General features: G+C 43.0%; 2 protein-coding genes and 1 long non-coding RNA gene across 6 annotated transcripts in view; 2 read left to right on the plus strand and 1 right to left on the minus strand.

Annotated features, from left to right (window-relative positions):
• The first annotated feature begins 1081 nt into the window (after positions 1-1081).
• Positions 1082-5691, plus strand: RMI2 (RecQ mediated genome instability 2). Of its 3 annotated transcripts, XR_007379959.1 has the most exons (5): positions 1084-1499; positions 1587-1758; positions 3977-4049; positions 4476-4584; positions 4714-5691. XR_007379959.1 is itself a non-coding variant. In XM_048961188.1 (2 exons), exons 1-2 carry the CDS (start codon positions 1232-1234, stop codon positions 1733-1735), a joined length of 417 nt encoding a protein of 138 aa, XP_048817145.1. In that variant the 5' UTR covers positions 1082-1231; the 3' UTR covers positions 1736-3970. The 3 variants fall into 3 exon arrangements, 1 of the variants encoding a protein (XP_048817145.1); XR_007379960.1 differs by lacking the exon at positions 4476-4584; XM_048961188.1 differs by lacking the exons at positions 3977-4049; positions 4476-4584; positions 4714-5691 and having other exon boundaries at positions 1082-1499; positions 1587-3970.
• A 7-nt stretch (positions 5692-5698) lies between these two features.
• Positions 5699-10401, plus strand: LOC125700508 (uncharacterized). The gene is made up of 3 exons (XR_007379961.1): positions 5699-5953; positions 8372-8555; positions 9864-10401. It is a non-coding gene; the product is annotated as an uncharacterized LOC125700508 (long non-coding RNA).
• A 112-nt stretch (positions 10402-10513) lies between these two features.
• Positions 10514-16267, minus strand: part of CYTH3 (cytohesin 3) — a 50140-nt gene continuing 44386 nt past the window's right edge. For both annotated transcript variants that reach the window (XM_048961184.1, XM_048961185.1), the window contains exons 10-13: positions 15303-15379; positions 15137-15208; positions 14849-15003; positions 10514-13926 (exon numbers count right to left, since the gene is read on the minus strand). In XM_048961184.1, the coding sequence (XP_048817141.1) occupies positions 13854-13926; positions 14849-15003; positions 15137-15208; positions 15303-15379 (377 nt within the window). In that variant the 3' untranslated portion in view covers positions 10514-13853. The remainder of the gene's footprint in view (positions 13927-14848; positions 15004-15136; positions 15209-15302; positions 15380-16267) is intronic.

Here is a 16267-nt window from a genome sequence, read left to right on the forward strand (position 1 = left end):
CCCTCCTATTATATGGTAGCAAATAGGAATACAATACTTTTATCAATATTTGGCACAATTATTTTTTTTTATGTGAAACTAAAATATTGATGCTGTCAAGTGACTGTAGCTTAGGGGCATAAATTACAAACATTCTTCCCCAGCGAGCCCAGCTCAAATTCTGCATTCATATACAGTAACCATCTAATGTCTTTCTGTTCCTGTAAGCCATATGATTTGATTGCCAGATTACATGATTCTGTATTGAAATGGCTGTACTCGGACGGCAGTGTTTTTATTGTTATTACTAAGATTATCTTTTGTTCTTACTGTAAATGGTAACAAAACAATAACTGCTTCCTTACGCTATAAAAGGAATAAAGACCCACTTACAGAACGTCTCCAAACAGAAAATGTCCCCAGAGAAAAGACATTTGGAATAAATAATTCATGGAACAGTGGGAGAGTAGGGGAAAAAAAGGTCATTTGCTGTATTCTGGTACTTCAAACTGTTTGTTTTAAACAGAGGCTGTTTTAATGGAGAGCAAGATGTGCTTTAAGGAAGAACAGCCGTAGGGAAGTCAGTTCTCTCTGCATTTGTACCCACACCGCATGTTTTGTCAGCAGCACAGAACCCTCCAAACTGAGGGAACAGTCCCCCAGATCTGCCCCATTCTTTTGCTTTTCTGTGGCTTATTTCCTCCCGTTAGCGTCGTTCTCGGCTTGCTTTCTAAATGAGACCTCAACCCGCCCACCCAAAGGAAACCACAGCATCTCAGGATTTCACATCGAAGCCAAGCAGCCCCGCCCGCCTGTGCTATCAGCAGAGGGATGGAATTGAAGGCTCCCGGCGTTCGGCTGCCCGCGCTGTCAGTGCGTCACATCACAAAGCCAGGGGCATCCTAAAGGCAGCCCGGAGAAAATCAGCATGCGAAAACGCCTTTTAAAAGCGCTTCAGTGAGGTTACAGACGGCAGAAAACAGCCTTTCTCCACCCAAGCCCCCGACCCAGCATTTACACGAGCGATTGCTTTGCTGCCGTTTCATTTCCCAGCACTCAGGTGAACTCGAGGCGCGGAAGGAACCCAACCCGGTAAGCCGCCCCAGCAGCGCGTAGCGGCTCTGCGTAGGGCGGCCCGGGACGTCACGTGACACAGAGCTCACGCCATTTGCAGCGGAGCCGCGCGCGCAGCCGCAGTGCTGCCTTCCGGCGGCGCGGCGCTTTTTCCCGTCCTTTTTCTCTCGGCGGCGCCATGGCGGGGGAGGCGCCGTCCCCGCCGCTGAAGGTGCTGGCCGCGCAGCTGCGGGGCGCGGTGCGCGACGCCGGCGGGACGTGGCGGCTGGACCGGACGGCGGCGGGCCGGGCGCCGCTGTGCGTGCGGGCCGTGTGGATGCAGGGCACCGTGCTGCAGGTGGAGCGCGGCGGCGGCGGCGGCTCGGCACGGCTGCGGGACGGCAGCGGCCCCTTCACCGTGCTGGGGGTGGAGGACGTGCCCCGCGGGCGGCCGTGCCTCGATGCAGGTAGCGCTTCCGCGGGCGCCTCTGTTCTCCTCCCGCTCGTAAAATGAAAACGTAGGGGTTAGCTGAATTTCTTCCGTGTTCCTTCAGGGAAGTACGTGATGGTGATGGGAGTGGTGCGGTCCTGCAGCCCCGAGCCGGTGCTCCGAGCAATAAAGATGACGGATCTTTCCGAAAACCCGGTGCATGAGGAGATGTGGAGCCTGGAGGTGGAGGAGCTGCACAAAGTCATCCCCTGAGCTCTGCCTGGAAGATTTGAAGTGTAATTTGTTTCTGTTTGTTTTTATGCGGAGCGTTGAGCCGTTCTCAGTGCTCGTGATTTCAAACCTGTTACCTGCGGAGCGTACAGGAGGGAGAAGTCAGGCTCAGAGTTTGCTTCTTTCCTTCTGAAATTAAGCACTACCTCTTAAATGGGTCTTTAAGAGAGATCTTTACAGACTAAGGGCTGGATTTTAGAGGGATGCAATTCCATCCTTGAGTTTAATATTCCAGACCAGGCCCTGTTGGGTGCAGTTGTACAATGGAAGTCCTCTGTTGTGAGGCTTTGCTGATGGAAATGCCAAAGCGTGTATACAGGATTTTGACTCAATTTTGTACTTTGGCTTAGTGCTGGGGAGGATTCTCTTGTGGAATACTGTAGTCATTAAAAAAAAATATATCTGTGTGGTCACGTACTGGCTGGCAACCTTTTTCTTTTATCCAGTGATAGATGCTTTTCTATTTAAATGCTTCTCAGGTCAGAAGCCTGAAACTTGTTGTAAGTGAGCTCGTCTTATGCTTTCTAACTAGGCAGTAAAATCCTGGAAGCAGGAGCAAAAACCCTGTATCATAGTGCTTGATCTCACTAAAAACATACAGATGCTAGTTCTAGCTCCCTGGGAAGCCTTCCATATTTCATCATTATGAAGTTATGAATGTTGCTTGGCTGTTGATCAGAGATCCACCTCTTAACTGAAAAAGTGCTTCAAGAAGATTTGCGTTGACATTAGTAGATACTTAGTAACTTCAGGTTTTGAAGCCAAGACAGGATGTTCTTCTAACGGTTCACTTTAGAAGTGCTTTCCTGGGAACTCAAAGCAAAAGAAGCTGAACCTTGAACTTCTGAAGAAGGGGCTTGTAGTGATTGCTGTGATTCCAGCTGAGTTTGCTTGCAGGTGGAGGGAAATCTGTGCTGGCTGCTGCAGGGTGTCTTTGTGAGGGAGCTGTTTGGTGCTGCAGGGCCTTGTTGAGTACTGTGAATTTTCCCTTTTTCGCGTCTCGTGTCTCGAGTTGAGCAGTAAACTGGGGGTGTGTGCAGGGCTGTGTTGCTGTTGTGTGGCAGTGTACATAGAGGAGTTACACCACTCCTCTAGTCCTGCCTTGCAGAGCTGGGGCTCAGAGCTGGGATGTTGTTCTAGAGCTTGGTTGTTGGGACCCTGAGGAGGAGATTCCTGGAAGTGCACACTGCATTAGCGGCCGTAACTGAAACAAATCTGAGCTTGCCTGAATGCTGAGGAAATCACCTGGCCAAAATGTGAGGCCGTGTGCTTTTTGAATTTTCTCAGCCTGGGATAAATGCTCAAAGCATCAACTTTGCTACCAAGTTTTGGGGCGTAAGAATTTTGTGCTCTGTGCAGAAATATCTGTGAACTTGTACAGCTGGAGATGCTGAAGGTGCGTTGTAGGTACCAAGTAGGTTGCTCTGAAAGTAATGCCTCCTATTTATTTCCATGGAAGCTACGGAAGAGCGTAACAGCACCTTCTGAAAGAGCAAATTCTTAGCTACAAAACACTGGTTTTCAATATGGTCACCACCATCAGTCAGTTCACTTGGATGAGCTGATAGAGGTGCTCCTCATTTTGTGGTGTGACAGCTGTCCATAATATGGCTTGTCTTTCACACCTCTGTCACTGCTACTGAAACACATCACCCACTGCCTCACTGTGCAGCTGAAAACCAAACTTGAGAGGCCTAATTTGAGAAATAGTAAAGGATCTTGTGTTTAAGGCTCAGTGCTTTTATCACCTGTGGCCCTCACCTTCGGACAGCTGTGCAATTGCTAAGTGCAAATGTAAGTGCATTCCAGATTGCAGTTATGAGATGATGTGGTGATGATACTAAATTTTACTCAGTTCTTACCATTGGAATGCAATAAATTATGTTGTGGCTTTGATGAAATGAGGGTTTATTTACTCAGCAGTTTATGTGTGATAAATAGGTACAGCCAAGTCAGCATCACATGCTCTGGCTTCAGCTCTAAGCAGAGCATGAGGATGTTCATAAAGTCCATGCAAGCTGTACCAAGCTAACTCTGAAAAACCAATTAACGTTAGTGCCTAAAAGCAGCATACCCGTGTGAACCCAGCTGCTTGTTTGGTCTCTGTGAACAACTGTAGGAGCCATTTCAGCTCCATTCTAACTGTACAGCAGTACAACTTTATAACTAATCAATAACAATGTTAATAAACATTTAACTTCATTTAACCTCATTTTGATGCAGGAATACATTTCATGGTTTGGTTTCTGACTTCAGAGAATGGATTCTAAAGACACGCAGGGAGAATATGAAACTGGTAAGCAGTCACAAAGAGTTTTTCCTCTTCTAACAATATCTATGTTGATAAGGGAAAAATCAACCAGTATTAAAACAAGACAATGACAAATGCTTTTTTTTCTGTGTAGTTTTTTGGTTTTTTTTTTTTGGTTTTTTTTTTTTTTTTTTTTTTTTTTCTGTTTCATTTCTGTCTTAGGCCTCTTGTGGGCTGGGGCACTTCCCTGGTAAGAGGTCAGTTTCTCCAGAATGCATTGAACAGCTTGGTAGCAGTTCTGGAGAAAAAGTCAGCAACATCCCTGCATGGGTTCAAATCTGATGTGCTGCTTTCACAAAGAAGCTGACTTGTACTTAACCTCACCTGGAAAAAGTCTGTCATCTTTTAAGTGTATTCATTCTTTTGAAGAAGCAATTTTGTTACTGACAAGGATTTTTCTTATATTTTTAGGTAGCTGATGTTGTGGTGTCTGGTATCTTCTGATAGATTTTAATTTCCTGTCATACTGATGACTGCGGCCCCAGGTGTTTCTGTGTGAAAAGCTGTCATTTTATACTAGGTGTGCTTCCTTACATTCATCATCAGAACCCTAACTCATTAGCACTGACTGCTTTCCCTACTATTCCCTACTATTGCTGTGCAGATAGCTGTTTTATTTTGAATGCTAAAAAGGTTCTTCCTTCTTCAGGGCTGGTATTTACCATTCAGGAAAGTCTCACGCTGAAAGGGGATAAAATCCAGTTAAATTTTGTTAAGTACTTACAAGGATGGAAATCAAAAAGTAACACATAATGCAATCTGTTCTTGCACTGAGCAGTGGGGAATCTCTTAATGGAAAAATAGGATCAGATTTATTTACGTTGCTATCAAAAAGCTGTGTAAAACATAGCTCAGCATCTTTAGTTCAAATTTGTCTGAAATAAACTGAACTAAAGATGTAAGGTTCTTTCTTCATGTCTAATTCACGTTTAGGAGGAAAAAAAGAGCATTATTACTCAAGTTCAGGGGATCTGGATCAGAACTGTGAAGACTATTGATGAAGCACTTTTGACAGGGAGGAATTTTTAGAAAAATACGGATATCAGTGGCTGAGATTCTCCCTTGTTCTCGTGCTAAGAGGTGGCTGTTAAGAGCTGTGACTAACCCAGCCCTTAAGCCTCATGCACTGTGTCCAACCTAACTCTTCCTTTTTGTAGTTTGGTCTCTTATACTTCCTTCTCTTTAGTGTGTTTACATATTTAAAGACTTAACTCATGTCTTTTCTCTGCTTTTTAGTGCTTTCCCCACAGAGACCTCATTTGGTCTAAAAAAATGTGTCCAAAAATGATGCATAAAATAAGCTGAATAGAGAATTATTTCTCCTCTTAAATGTGTTTGCTTGTATGTGCATTTCAGTTCTAGTAGCATTTTGTTGGTAACTAAGCCTGTAATCCCCAGCAATTGCAGTGGGAAAATGTAAAGCAGCAGCACTGCCTGGCTTCAGTCTTCTGGCTGCCCAGCCATCTGCCTCTGTTTAACACAGCAGCAACTGAATGCTCAACGTTCAGGTTTCAACAAAATTTGGCTCTGCATTTCATATTCTTATGTTGATGAGTTCATATCAGCTTTGAGAGCACCTTCTGCCTGGAACTTACTACCCAGATTGCAATGTCCCAGCCATCTACTGTTGGCTGTAAGTGAGGCAGGTAATGCCACCTGGTGTTCATTAGCACACATGGGAGTACATGTGTGTGTATTAGTGCTTGTTTTCTGGGTCACTTTTGCCATTATATAACAATCTGTAGTCTGTAAATAGCGTAGTTCAAAGAAGGTACTGTTTGCAGGATATCCAGTGGGGGCTGTTTTGTTTTGTGGTGTTTGTTTTTAAAAGCATCACTGTCCTTTTCATCTTTGCATTTTTAGGGAAATTCCTAGAAGCAGCTATCCAGGTGAGTTAAAATGCCTACAATAATGATCTTGAAATTCTAAGGTAGGTGTAAAGGTGACAGCAATATTTTCTTTTATTGAAGTTATCTATGGCTGTGAGTCCAGATACTCAGAGGAAGAGAAGTTGGAACAAAATGGTGTCTGAGAAGTGTAACTCCTGAGGAAGTTCCTTGATATACTACTACTTCCTTCTACAAAGTAGGAGGAAATAAGATAAGCCTTTAAGAGAGTATTGTTCAGGTTATACTGTGCTTCTGAGCAAGCAGCAGAAAGGATAAATCAGATGGAAAGTGAGCAAGAAGTAATGCAGGAGTAGGATTTTATTCATTTCATATTCAGAATTATTTATTTTCTTATGTGATCTTGAATGAGATAAGAAAGTACTGGAAGAAATGCAGTCAGGATATTCAGAATGAAAAGAAGTGAAACTCACTGTTGAGGAAGAATTTCCACAGGGACAAAATTTAGGTTGCACAAATAAACAAAAGTTGGTGCTAAACTGGAGGCATCCCTCGGGTTACTTGACCTGCATCAGGCATCTGAGCACTGGGAGCACAGAGGGGGCTGTGTTGGTGTGCAGGGTGCAAGCACACGTCTCTGCTGAGACTGGCATCACACCTGCAGGTGAACTGAAAGGAAATTTAGGGTTCTGTGTCCCTCCCCTTCTGCTTTCTCCCCACCAAGTCTCCCTTGCTACACTCAAAAACCTTACTCTCTTCCTGATTCTGAGGCTTTTATTTGTATTCTTTTTAATCTAAAGTAGCTTATTGAAGAGTGCTGCAAAGTCGTGTTGTAACTTGGTAGATCTCAGGGAGCCTCATTTATATTTCTGGTGATACAACAACTGTTGTGTTTGGGTTTTTTCCCCATCTGAGTTGTTATTCTAATTAATGATAAAGTTGTCAGCAGTGAAATTCTGTGTTGAGTCGGGACATTTGAATGCTCTGCCCTCTGGTGGGCACAGTTAGACCTAAAACTTCAAAGCAGTTCCTAAGATGAGAATGTGCTTCTTAAATAACTGTAGGGACTTTTTCCTTAGCTGTCATTGGACGTAGCTTCGGGTTCTTCTGCATGAGAGAGCATTTGCTCACCTGGGAAAATGAGATGTGTGTAATTGTTTTAGTCAGTGTAGTGTGAATTCTTCAGATCTGCTGTGTGAAGTTGTTGGAGGAAAATGTGGACTGCTCTGAATAACATCAATTTCTCAATACTGTAAAGTACCTTATGCTCTTCATAAACAAGACATGTTTCTGTCTCATCAATGTTAAGAGATTAAAAACAGTTTCCTTTTTCTGTGGATTTGTATTGCTTGTTACAGGATTCTGCTGGGTTGGTGGCTGCTGGCACAGTAAATGCTTGGCTTAACTTAGTTCTATGTGACAGATCAGAATTGTGCATTATTAGATGTGGGAATGGGCTGGAAAGAGGAAGTGAGGGGAGTATTTATCTCTGTTCTCATGAGTTAAACAGCAAGAAGGCTTTACAAACAAACAAAACAAAAACAATTGAGGGTCCCTTTAATTGCAGATGGTTTGAACAATGAGATGTGAAAGGTTTTTGTTGCACTTCGTCCAGATAAGGTTCCAATTAAAAACTGCTGATGCCAAATGTTAGCAAAGCCACTGAGGAACAGCATTTCCTGCGACTACTTCTGGTTGGTTTTGATCCAACATTTTTTAGGATTCAGTATAAAATCAGCAACTTTATTATTTTTTTTAATTGTTAATTTCCTTACATGGCATCATAAGCAAACATAAACTGACTTTAAAAGATGGTATCAGTATCACTGAAAAGATCTGCAGCTTTTGCAGGTGCAAAAACTACTCAGGTATCATAGAGTGGCTTTGTTGGAAGGGACCTCAAGGCTCATCAGGTTCCAAACCCCTCATGCAGGGCCACCAACCTCCCCATTTAATACCAGCCCAGGCTGCCCAGGGCCCCATCCAACCTGGCCTTGAAACCACAAGGCATCCACAGCCTCTCTGGGCAGCTGTTCCAGCACCTCACCACTCCTTTGGTAATGAGCTTCCCTGAACAGATATGTCAGCAGTTCTTGATCAGGATGCATGCCTACTTCTAGACATCAGGAAATGGTAAACAGTAATATCTGTGGAGACTGTATACTTTCCTGTCACTTACTTTTTTCTTCCAAGTTTTTTCTTTCTGTCCTAGGAGAATGGTGTTAGTTGTATAATTCAGTTCTGTCTTCCCTGAAATTCATGATGGCATGCGTTAGCTTCCATAATTATCCTTAACCTGCTGCACTGCACAAATCGCTGTGTATTTGTTACCTGCAGCTGGTTAATTTGGAAAAGAGGAGAGATTACAGTGATGTGTTACTGTACTAAAAAGGACAGTCAGTGTAGGGAGACTGCTGTGCAGGTTGTAGCCTAATGTACGTGTTCTATATCACTTTCCAGCAAGAAGGATGCACATCATTGATGAGGACCTCCTCCTAGGAACAAAGAACCAGGAAAAGAAAGCAATCAAGGAAAAAAAGTGAGTGTGAACCAGAACAGAAATGGAGAAAGACTGAAAAGGGGAAAAAAGTAGAAAACCTAAGAAAGCCAAAAAGCCTGAAGATAAACATCAAAGGTACTACAGGTAAGCAAGGGTTCCAGCATCATCAGCAATTCTTTTCTGAGTGTTTCTCATGTCTTCCTCTTGTTCGTTGTTTCTAACTTAGCTATAGAATGTGATCTGCATGGGGGCTCTGTCATTAGGTTGATGAAGTGAGGATAGGAAAGATACTGGTGATCTGAGTTAGGACAGAGATTGGGTCCACATTGTTAGAATCACATCTGCTCGCTGTTCTTGATGAGGTTATGGCAATTTTATTCAGTTGCACACATTCCAGAAACAGACACTGTTACTGAAATAGTTTCTGAATGAAATATGATCATCAAAGAACACGTTCGTGTTTTCAGATACGGACGACCAGAAGTTTTAATCTGAAAATACAATTTGGGGAGGAAGCTGATTGTTCACAAGTCCTTGTGTAAACTTGGATAGTGTATGTATCCCTTTCCTCAGGAAAAATTAAGGACTGGACCGAGGACTTAAAAATATCACTGCTCTAAATCCAGTTTTTCCATGATATTCATGACAGAGGCATCCTGATTGTACTTAATTTTTAGCATCTCTGCTCTAGCTGATAAATCAGGAGTGGCGTGCGTCTGCTCCGACACGCTGTGAGTTCTGTGGCCAGCAGATGGCGAACTCCTTTGGTTTTTCAAAGCCAGGTAGAAGTGCAGCAGGAAAGTGGAAGTCTTGCATCCCAGTGCAGCAGCCAGGGCATTCAGGTTATTGGGCTGTGCCATTGAAAGAGCTGTCCCTTGAGAGATGTGACAGTGGTACCCCGCAGGCAGGGCAAGGGGGCTGTGTAAAGCAATTGCATTTTGTCAAGGAAGGGTGGGTGGTATTTCCTCATTACTCCTTGTGGTGGTCAGTGTTTAAGAGGAAAGGGGTGGGGGGAGGGGAAAGAGGGGTCTCTAAAGCAGGATTGTCTGTGATTTAAGGAGAATCCAGATTGGTGGGAGGAGCACTTCATTTCCTTCACTGCTACGTGTTCTCTCTAGCAAGTTTCTAAAAGCTTCTGCTGTCGTGGCTATTACTCAGTCAGTTTGACCACAAGATCATTCACAGAACAAGGATGTTGTCCAAGCAAACCTTCAGGTTTGTTTGCCATTTGCTGTTAAAGCAGGTAGTTTTGTCCTCCTGTTCTCTACTGTTAGTTAGCATAGCACTGAAATACAGGCATGTTTACTGTGAGGCTCTTGGAAGCCACCTCAGTCAGCTCGGTCCGGGATCACAGGTCAACTGTGCACAGCTTTGTGACTGACCTAGAGCTGCTGGACCAGTTACGTGTTGAATCTCAGAACAGGGATGACAGTGCTTCCCTTTTCCTTTCAGATGCAAACTACCCATCAAAACCATCACCTCACTATAAAGAGAGCCAACAAGGACAAGACTTGCTGTACTAAAAAAGCTCTCCATCAAATCCAGGCTTTAACCTCTGAAACCAACCACTCAGCGTTATCAAAATCAGCATCTTAATTATTCTTTTCTTTAATCAGTAATTCCCTTTCATGACACTGCAGGGCTTTTAGGTCTTTAAACAAATGTAATCTTAATTGAATAAAGGAATAAAAATTAATGGCCACTTTAATCTCTCAGATCACCCTCCTCCTGCAGCAGCCAGGCGTCTGTCAGCTCTCCTTAGCACTTTCCTTTTGGACAGCCTCTGGTCTTGTGTGTGACACAGGAACTTCACTGGCTGTGCTCGTGAGGTGAGCGTAGCAGAGCTCCTCTGGGGGAGTTCCCAGTCTGACTCTGGAGTCTCCTCCCACTAAGTGCAGCTGTTCAGAGGGAATGACTGCTCTTACTGCACATGAGCAGGGAACCTGCCTTAATTACGGTTTCATCTGAATAAGTTGTCTGGTGTGTTAAGAAGGGTGCTTACAGGAGCAGTTATCAACCATGCTGTAAATTGACTCAATCTCTACACACAGATCTGACCAATTAACGCTCAGCTCTGCTAAATGAGGAGCTCTACAACAGCATATAGTTTCACACTTTATTTTTGAGAATGTCCAGGTTTAAGCAAAAGGTCTTAATGATAAATGACAACGTTAATATTGCAGTGGATTTACACAGAACATTACATTTTTAACAATGATTGATACGGAGTATTTGTCATGCAAATTACTTGTGTACACCAAGTAATGCTTATATCAATACATATCTGTACAGCATTTACATCTTATATTTATACTCTAACTAGAAACATTTTCCAAGAAAATATAGAAAAGAAACTGGTAAGCCACAAGTCTTCATTTGTAGCATTTGGTCTACAACAGACCCAGCTTTTCCAGCAAGCATATCTACATAGATATGTAATAAACTTTAAAAAATATGTATTGTTTTTATATATGAAGCATTATAAATGCTGCTTGGGTTATAAAGGTTGTTTTGTACCGGTTTAAAACTGTTCAAGATGTTAAGCAGTGTAGAGCTTACTTTGTCAGAGTATTGTAAAATTTAAGTCAGTCCAGCTGAGCTTAAGTGTTATGTACAGTTCTCTCCCCAGACTGCACTGGCACCGTGGCTGAAGTTAATGGCCACAAGGTTTGGATATTCAGAGAAGCCATACGTGTGGCAGAAGCAGTAGTGGCTCTTGCTGGCTCCTGCAGTTTCAGAAGGCAATGGTAAAACCAAAGAGCTGAACAATTACACAGCTTTCAGTGCAACAGGAAGGGAGAAGGCTGTTATTCCCAGGGGACTTTTCCTCAGCACGGCCAAACGCTAGCAGGTATTGCTTTAGGCCACAGAGCAGCTCGCTGTGCTAGCTACACCTGGACTTGAGGCCCAATCGGGAAGGGAAAGGTTGAGAGATTTTTCTTTACCCTCATGGATAGTACCTGAACTTGGCCTGAACTTTCACAAGCCACTTTGTTTTACTGGCCTCGTGACCAGTGGAAATTCTGGGCCAGTTTCACTCCGTGTTAATACTGTTACAAATAAAACAACCACCATTTAAAATCAAATATCACTACAAACAAGAAAGACATTCCATTAGCTTTGGTAAATTAAATAGCTATATTGAGCACCGCAAGTAGCTGTTTTAGATGTCACATTTTAATGCTACAAAATAATATATTTCCTGCTATAATATCCTCAGATAGCTGTTACTGTGAATAATTACTTGTGCAGGATATAAGAACTTCCAGCTAAGTACAGCAAATGAACTCTCAAGGCATTTCCTTCATGCTTATCAGCAGACTTCCTCCTCTGGTTAAATAAATACACTTTCTTGCAGATGATATCTCAGAAGATAAGAATCAATTTTAAAAAAAAAGTGCTTCATGGCTTATAAGTGTTTTGGTAATCTCCTATTTCTCCGGGCATAGACTTTGCTGTGTTTTACCTTTGCACTCACTGGCTCCTGTGACAAATCTCATCCAGAGCTGCAGCTGGGGAGTGCATGGCTTCAAAGGAGAAGGCGAAGTTGCGCAGCAGAAGACTCAAGTCTTCTAGCAGCTGCTTTGCAGACACAGCATCTACAACTTCATTTGTTTCCATAGAGTTCAAATGGCTTTCATTAAACAAAGATAGCCCACAGTGATACTTACTAATAATAAGTATTGGGATTCTACCTCCTTTGGCTGAGTTTTGCTTCTCACTCAGATCTGAGCATTCATCCAAGCAGCCTGCAGTTCCACACGCTCTGGGGAAGGGTGACCCCAGTCTGTTTCAGCCTTGTTCTGAAGCGTGCAAGAAAGCAAAACAGTCACAGGCTGAAACCCTGCGCAAAGCAGTGCAAATCTGTAAGACAGCAACCACAAATCAAACAGCACTTTAAGGGTAAAATGAGATTTGAAAAAGGTAACTTAGTGTCTTCTTAGTGTCAGCAGAATTCCCTGTTGTGTATCCAAGAAGCAAAACTGCTTTGGCATCACACTGGCTCACCATTGGCACAGCAGACATGGCTCAGGGTCGACAAGACAGGAAAAATAGAAGTACTGCTGGAAGTAGTAGGATCCAAAGAAACTTCCTGCCCTCGCTGTGCAATGAAGGGCTGCACCTCAAGAATGTTATGTGCACCGCCACCAGGAAGTGTTGTGACAGAACGCGCCTCAGCACGAGACCCTGACCAGCTTCCATAAGTTGTAAGAAACTGCAGGGGCCGACTGCAGTCAGGTTCCGTTCTTGAGGTGAAAAGAGGGACATCTACTCGTGTTTTCAACTTCAGCTACTGAAGTACAAGTCTGAAACAAATATCTTTTAAGAATGTAATGAAAATATTTAAATTCTTTGTATGTTCAAAGTTTGTTATCAAGCAAAGGAATGAATCAGTGCTGCTTGCTCACCTACTAGGGCTGTATCTTACAGGAAGAATACGCTAGCCTGGTTTTTCTCCCTTCAAAAACATTAAGTGCATGTGAAATTATTATTTCAGGCTGTTTTCACATGCAAAGCCTAAACCCTTGCAACTTATGCAAGCTCTGTCACCTTATTCCTTTAATACTGTTAGTTAAACTACAATATATCTAAAACATAGGAAGGATGTTACTACAGAAAAAGCAGATTAAACCAGTCATTAACTCTCACTGCTTATTGTGTGAGCAGACTGGAAAGAGTTTTTGCCTTCTGGCAAATACCAAACCACATCTATGCAGTGTCGTGGCTGCAGACAGGCCTTTGCTGGTGGGACCTGCCTGTGTTTCAGTGCATTCACTCCGTCCCTTTGGCACAACTGGTTGATGATGTAGCTGCCTGTCTGACACTGAGCTGCACTTCCAAAGAAGAAAAACTACTTCTAGAAGGTGGATCATGTGCTCTAAATGAAAGCTTCATTTACTGCAAGACATAAGACTTGAAAACTTACTGAGATTGTGGGTTTCCTGCCTACAGAAAAGTGCCAGGCTGCCCTCTACTCCAGTTTTTAGTGTTGCATTTTACTGAGAGAGAAGTACTTCAAATGCTTTTCCCATTTATGGGCACTGAGCTCAAGAAGCAGGTAATGGATATTTTACCATTCTTTCCCTCCCAGTCCATGCCAACTGTAGTTACAACTAACACAAGTGGAAACAAAGCTTCCATGTCGTCAGTTAAATTAAGTTCCAAGAAAATTATCCTCTGGGATTTGAAGCTTACTTCAAATTATATGCCAATAACTACTCTGAAAGGTCTTGCCAAGATTTTATGTCATAGTAAAGTGTGTGTGTATATATGTATATATACATACACACATTATATATATATAATTTTATATATATATATATATATATATATATAAAAATGTACAGTTACTGTCTTCCTTTCGTTTGCCCAAGGTTTACATTACACTCCATTATAGCCCATGTAGAAGTGGATGCAGGTATCCATGCTATCCATCAAGTCCTATTTCTTGTTTGCAATTCTTCGTTTCCTTGTCGCCAGCATGTCGTAAAAGGGGTCCCTGCTGATACTTGCTCTAGAAGAAACAACACGAATTGTCAGTTTGGTTAACAGTTCTCTGCTTTTGGAAACTGAAATTTGTTCTCTCTTCCCTTTGGATGGCTCCCCACTTCTAATAAGATAACGGATTGCTGACCTACAATCACAGCACAGCTCACGTTGGAAGGGATCCACAAGGACCACTGAGTCCAACTCTCAGCTCCACCCAGGACGATCCAAAATCCAAACCCCATGTCTGGGAGCGGTGTCCAAACACTTTGTGAGCTCTGGCAGCACGGGGCTGTGAACACCACCTTTGTTGGCCTGGTCCATGCCCACCGCCTTCTGGTGGGCACCTTCCCCTGCCCCCCATCCACCCCTCCCGACAGCTCCGTGCCATTCACTGCGCCCTGTCACTGTGCCCAGGGAGCAGAGCTCAGCGCTGCCCTCTGCTCCCAGGGAGGAGCTGCAGTTCCTCTGACCATCAGAAGTATTTGTTTATAAACAGACGGTGCTTAGCTATAATTTGTTACAGAGTTCATACTTCCATCTTGAACATAACTTGAACATAACTTGTTCCTTTAAGTTTGGGTCTGCTGTATAAACCTCAAGTTGAATTCAAATTATAAAAGTTCTGAGCCGCACCGTGAACAAGCTCAAGATAGCTGTCACCAAACAGAAGAACAACAGCATAAAATCAGGGTTAGGGATGGTTCTCAAAAGGCTTTACATTTGCTGAAAAGATTCAAAAAAGAAAAAAACATTTGAGTTAGAACCTGCTGTGGTACTTAGGACCAGACAGCCCGACTCATCCACCCCAAAGATCCTGACCTTAATCCCAGAGGATATTGCCGAATCAGAACTCTTTAAACAAGTTAAAATGCAAGGTCTCTTCATATCTTATTCAGAAAAGGAGCTTACGCTTCATTTCTGAAAGATATTTAAAACTCTGAACTCACTTGATGGACTTAATCCACTCTTCTTTTTCTTCTGGAGTGGGAGCAGATATTCTGTACACTACATGGTTGCCTTCCACCACTCTGCCATCAGCTTCAGTTTTACAGGCTTTAATCACTTGGCCTTTATGACTGGGATTATAGAGCTCAAAGCAGTTCTGAAGGGTAGGAATGGAAAAATACGTTAAAAACAAAGCAGAACAAACAACCCAGAAACAAATTCATTTACTACAATCTCAGTTCCAAATGGCTTACTTATTCATTGAAAAAATGATAATGAGGGTATCTTACTGGTTTTCTAGGGTCTTCAACTTCTCTTATGCTAAGATTTTCTAATGGAATAATCCCTCTAGGTTCTTTGTCCTTAAAAAAAAAAAAAAAAAAAAAGGAAAATACTGCATGATTTTTCCTTGCCATACCCAGAGAATAAAGGAAGCTCGCAGCAGTATATACTCACAGTGGTGTATTCAAAGTAATACAGGCAGTTATCAGTCAAAATGAACCACCTTCGTTTCCACGTTTTTACTCTTCCCCCTATAACCAAAAGGCATTGATAAGTTAAACACGTCACTGTCAGGGCTTCAGCAAGGGATAAGAAGAAAGCAATTGAGTTTTGTTTGTTTTTCCAATATATATTTTAATCGCTTAATTGCAGATGGATCAGGCACAGATGAGCTGAGGTTAGGAACATTTCTGTAACCTGTACAAAGCTCCAACTCCTGAGTCAGCATTAACTATGGTGCACAAAAGCATTATGGCAGGAGTCTGTACACTCTCTCAGGTTTCACCCAAACCCAAGGGCTCAGCAGAGCCCTGATACTACTGCTGTATAGCCCTCAGAAATGCCAGTGCTGCTATGGGAAAGCAGCAAAGCAGGAACTGGGCTCCAACCACAGGGCCAGCCCTGCCCACAGCCTGTCTTTTCACAAGGATGGGGTCTCCTCAGTAAAATTCAGGACATTTTATCACCTTCCTTCCACTTGTGACTTCACACGTGATTATGAACCTCTCTCTAGTTCTGCATTTAGCATCCAGTGTGTTAAGTGCTTATAAACACTGCTGCTTGCAAGCAGAACAAATCTGACGAGTCAACAACAAGGAGCAAATGCAGAAATCCTACACCAAAGTGCTTGTACTCACTTTCAATAATTTATTGTTCTCCTAATGGGAGACGTGCCCCTGAGTACATCTGACAGAAGGCACAGCTCCTGCTCCAGAAATGCCATCATTTCCCCACAGCAGTAGCAGCTGCTGCACTGCTCGCTCTCACGCCTGCTGATGTCCCGCTGTGTGGATCGGCTCCTTCAGGAGCACACATTGCTGTCAGTCCTTTCATCCCCTGTTCTGCAGTTTGCTGCCTAAGAACCACTCCGTTATCCCGTAAGTGAAACTTTCAAGAATCATTTCCAGGGAAGAGGAAGT

The sequence above is a fragment of the Lagopus muta genome, chromosome 15 (assembly GCF_023343835.1).
Source record: "Lagopus muta isolate bLagMut1 chromosome 15, bLagMut1 primary, whole genome shotgun sequence".
Classification (NCBI taxonomy): domain Eukaryota; kingdom Metazoa; phylum Chordata; class Aves; order Galliformes; family Phasianidae; genus Lagopus; species Lagopus muta.

Bases quoted from the DNA above. Each gene is read 5' to 3' on its own strand.
- RMI2 (XM_048961188.1), top strand. From the start codon at position 1,232: ATGGCGGGGGAGGCGCCGTCCCCGCCGCTGAAGGTGCTGGCCGCGCAG. The intron at 1,500-1,586 runs GTAGCGCTTCCG...GTGTTCCTTCAG, and splicing joins GCGGCCGTGCCTCGATGCAG to GGAAGTACGTGATGGTGATG.